General features: G+C 38.4%; 1 protein-coding gene across 1 annotated transcript; it reads left to right on the top strand.

The window, feature by feature from the left end:
- Positions 1-3166: 3166 nt before the first annotated feature.
- Positions 3167-3972, top strand: LOC106469816 (the record flags this gene model as incomplete). Its single annotated transcript, XM_013930326.1, has 1 exon — positions 3167-3972. A coding segment is annotated over exon 1 (806 nt), but the record flags the coding sequence as incomplete, so codon positions are not given.
- Positions 3973-4200: the final 228 nt, after the last annotated feature.

The raw sequence follows: 4200 nt of genomic DNA, 5'->3' as shown, positions 1-4200 counted from the left end.
AAGACTAACTTGTATCTTCTCTTAGAGTATCTGTGATTCCATGACTAACTTATATCCTCTCTTAGAGTATCTGTGATTCCAAGACTAACTTATATCCTCTCTTAGAGTATATGTGATTCCAAGACCAACTTGTATCCTCTCTTAGAGTATCTGTGATTCCAAGACTAACTTGTATCTTCTCTTAGAGTATCTGTGATTCCATGACTAACTTATATCCTCTCTTAGAGTATCTGTGATTCCAAGACTAACTTATATCCTCTCTTAGAGTATCTGTGATTCCAAGACCAACTTGTATCCTCTCTTAGAGTATCTGTGATTCCAAGACTAACTTATATCCTCTCTTAGAGTATCTGTGATTCCAAGACTAACTTGTATCCTCTCTTAGAGTATCTGTGATTCCAAGACTAACTTGTATCCTCTCTTAGAGTATCTGTGATTCCAAGACTAACTTGTATCCTTTCTTAGAGATTATAATGTGAATTGAGAGTAAAAAAATGTAGATTTTGAAATTAAAGGAAACTGCTTATTACCTAAAGTACGACATGTAAAGCCATTACACCTTAAACGATTCGTTAGTCTTGTGTCACGTGACGCTATATAGAGTAGACATATCCAATTAATGGTAATGACACTGCTACTCTACGAACCGTACCTCAGAATACACATTGCTTGATTAGGGTTAACAAAAGCAGGATTTTGTGAAGTCAGAGCCTGAGTTCACACTAACTTGAAGCATTATCTCTATTTGAATAGCTCGATCTGAGCTTTACGTTTCGATTTGGTGAGTTAGATTGAAGACTTGATCATTGATTTAAACGTAATTGCGTTATACTGTTCCAAAATGTGTTTTTTCCCCATAAAAATTACATAGAGTGCTTCAGTACTTTTTATAAAGTTCACAAAAAAGTTTTAAAAACTTAAATATAGCATTAAACTTAATATGAAATCCCTGAGTTTTTCACGTGGTTTGTCAAGCATACTTTACAAGAACAAGTTAGAATACGCAGTTGACTACGCATAACACCAGTAGTATAGGAACGTGTGAATTACTGAAGAGAAGGGGTGGTGGTTATGGTATAATTGGGCATTTATTTAAGATATTCAGATTGGGATTTCCTTTTTTGCGCAATGGGCTATTTGTCCACCACGGGGAATCGAACCTTGAATTTTTTTAACGTTGTATGTCCATAAACTAACCGCTGATCCACCGGGGACCAGATTTTGATTAACAGTTATTTTTCGAGACCAGAATCATGAGGAAATTAGTTCTTTGGAAAACTTGAAATTCTTATTTGAAAATAATAATTAATTTCCCTCTAACTAACATTTCTAACTTTTGTAAATTATAATTTTACATCTTTTTTTAACAAAAATGAAGCGTACATATATTAGTGGAGCACAGAAGAGAAAAGGAAATGCAATGTTTCTCAGACAATGATACTGCGACATAGGACTAAAACATTTATTTGTAAATAAAGGTGTCTAATTGTCTAATTCTGAATAAGTTTTCTAAATGATGTTTTAAAACGACCGAAAGATAACATCGATGAGTGTTTAGAACTTTAAACAACGTTTTATAAACTTCGTCTTTTAAGAAACAGACATGAACTGACCTAACTTACATGCTTGTTTGTTTGTTATGAATTTCGCGCAAAGCTACACGAGGGCTATCTGTGCTTGCCGTCCCTAATTTAGCAGTGTAAGGCAAGAGGGAAGGCAGCTAGTCATCATTACCCACCGATACTCTTTTACCAACGTATAGTGGGATTGACCGTCACATTATAACGCCCCCACTGCTGAAATGGCGAGTATGTTTGGTGTGACGGGGATTCGAACCCGGACCCACAGATTGCGAGTCGAGCTCCCTAACCACCTGGCCATGCCGGACCTTTCAAGATGTACATTTCTAATTTTTGTAAATTATAATTTTACATCTTTTTTTAACAGAAATTAAGCATACATATGCTAGTGGAGCACAGAAGATGAAAAATGAACTGCAGAGGAAAAAGGGAAACTTAGCAAACTTTCAAAGTTATCGGCTTGGTTCACCACTTCTGCAAAAGCTACTGCTCCTGATCTGGATACAGCATCAACACTTACTTCCACTCCTCCAAGCACTTCTTCATCTGATCTCCCAGTTCCAGATACACGAGCTCCTTCTCCCAGTGAACTAATAGAATAAATACACGAATCCGCAACGGTAACCGAGAATGTGAATGTGATTTACGACCACGCTCTGACAGATCCAGGACTATGGAACACGAGAGATACTGCTACAGTAGACCACTGGATTCTCAATGTGCAGACAAAATATCAAAATTACGATTACGACTTTTCGGACTCCCGCCGTGTGTGTGGTGAAGGAGAAAAAACACAGATGAGATATTTAACAAACAAATTATTCAAACGTGAACTGCGGAATGGCGAGTTTATAAAACGCGAATGGCTGCTATATTCACCATCCAAAGGTTGTTTGTATCGCTTTCCATGTCGTCTATTGTCCAAGAAAGAATCTCCTTTCGCTACATCAGGATTCAATGATTGGAAACACAGCAATGTCGTTGTAGAGCACGAAAATGGAGAAGAACATCGTAGGTGCCTGTTGGAATATTCGATTCGGCACAAAGGAAGTGATTGTGTGGATTCTCCATTGCTAAGTCAGCATTGTTAACAAAAGGAGTACTGGCATAAAGTGTTAAAGCGTGTCGTTTCTGTTATCCACTTTCTTGCCTCCAGAGGTTTGGCATTTCGTGGGGAGAATCAAACGGAAACTTTCTTGGCATTCTAGAACTATTGAGTGAGTTTGGCCCTTTTTTTTGGAAGAACATTTAAAAGTGGACGGAAATGCTGGAAAGAGGAAGCCATTATATCTATCGGCAAACATTTGTGAATAATTTATTGAAATAATGGGACAACGGGTATTTTGAGCAATTCTGGAAGATATCAAAGAGTTAAAGTATTATTCAATAAGTGTCGATTCCACTCCGGACATCTTGATCAACTGACAGTTACTGTCCGGTGCATTCGTGGAAGTGAGCCGGTGGAACGTTTCCTCAAATTCATCCCCATCTTTTCTCAAGGGGCGAAAAATTTAGCAGACACAGTTGTAGAGTTCCTGCAAGAGAACAAGATTCGTTATCAAACGACCGTGATCAGTCTTATGACAATGCCTCAAATCCGTGAACTAAATGAATTTGCTATCTACATTCCTTGTGCTGGACACAGTCTGAACTTGGTGGGAGTAAAAGCGGCAGAGTGTGGTCCACAGATCGTCTCCTTCTTTGACTTTGTTCAGAGCTTGCATTCCTTTTACTTGGCTTCCACACATCGCTGGAATGTTCTGACGTCATCCTTTGTAAAGAATTATATTGTGGTCAAGTGTCTCTCTGACACGAGATGGTCAGCACATTTCGATGCTGTCACTGCTCTTCATGGAGGTTTCGAGAAAATTCAAGATGCATTGGATGCCCTTGTAGTTGACGCTGATCACGAGTGGAACACAAGACGCGAGGCAGAAGGATTGAGCAAGAAAATGGAGAAGCTAGAGACTATCTTTTTGACAATTCTTTGGAATGACATTCTGGAAAGAGTGAACAAAACAAGTAAAATTTTGCAGTCACAAGATGTGGACATACTTGTTGCCATTGATCTCCTTAAGTCTCTGAAAGCCTATCTTCGGGAAATGAGAGACACATTCAGTGAGTATGAAGCCAAGGCTAAAAGCAGGTGCCCAGATTTGAAATATAGCGATGGAGACAAACGTGCAAGAAAGCGAAGTGTGCGTCTTACCAGATATGATGGATCAGCGGAACAGATACTTCTCCACGAAAGTGAAAAATTCAAGTTGGAAACATACCTTCCTATTCTACACTCTCACCTGACTAAACGTGCAGAAGCCTTCGAAAGTATTGGAAATCTGTTTTCCTTCTTCAGTCAGTTAAAAACAATTGACTGTAATGAGCTTAGTCAAAGGTGTGAAAAATTGGAAAAATGCTTATGCGGGTGCTAAATTGGGAAATCTTATCATTCTCTTTGAGACACTTTGGTTACTAAATTGGGGAAACCTTATCATTCTCTTTGAGACACTTTGGTTACTAAATTGGGGAAACCTTATCATTCTATTTGAGATACTTTGGGTACTAAATTCGGGAAACCTTATCATTCTCTTTGAGATACTTTGAGTACTAAATTCGGGAAGCC

The sequence above is a fragment of the Limulus polyphemus genome, unplaced genomic scaffold (genome assembly GCF_000517525.1).
Source record: "Limulus polyphemus unplaced genomic scaffold, Limulus_polyphemus-2.1.2 Scaffold3668, whole genome shotgun sequence".
Lineage (NCBI taxonomy): Eukaryota > Metazoa > Arthropoda > Merostomata > Xiphosura > Limulidae > Limulus > Limulus polyphemus.
Note: the sequence above shows the minus strand (reverse complement) of the source record. Positions and strands in the feature narration are given on the sequence as shown.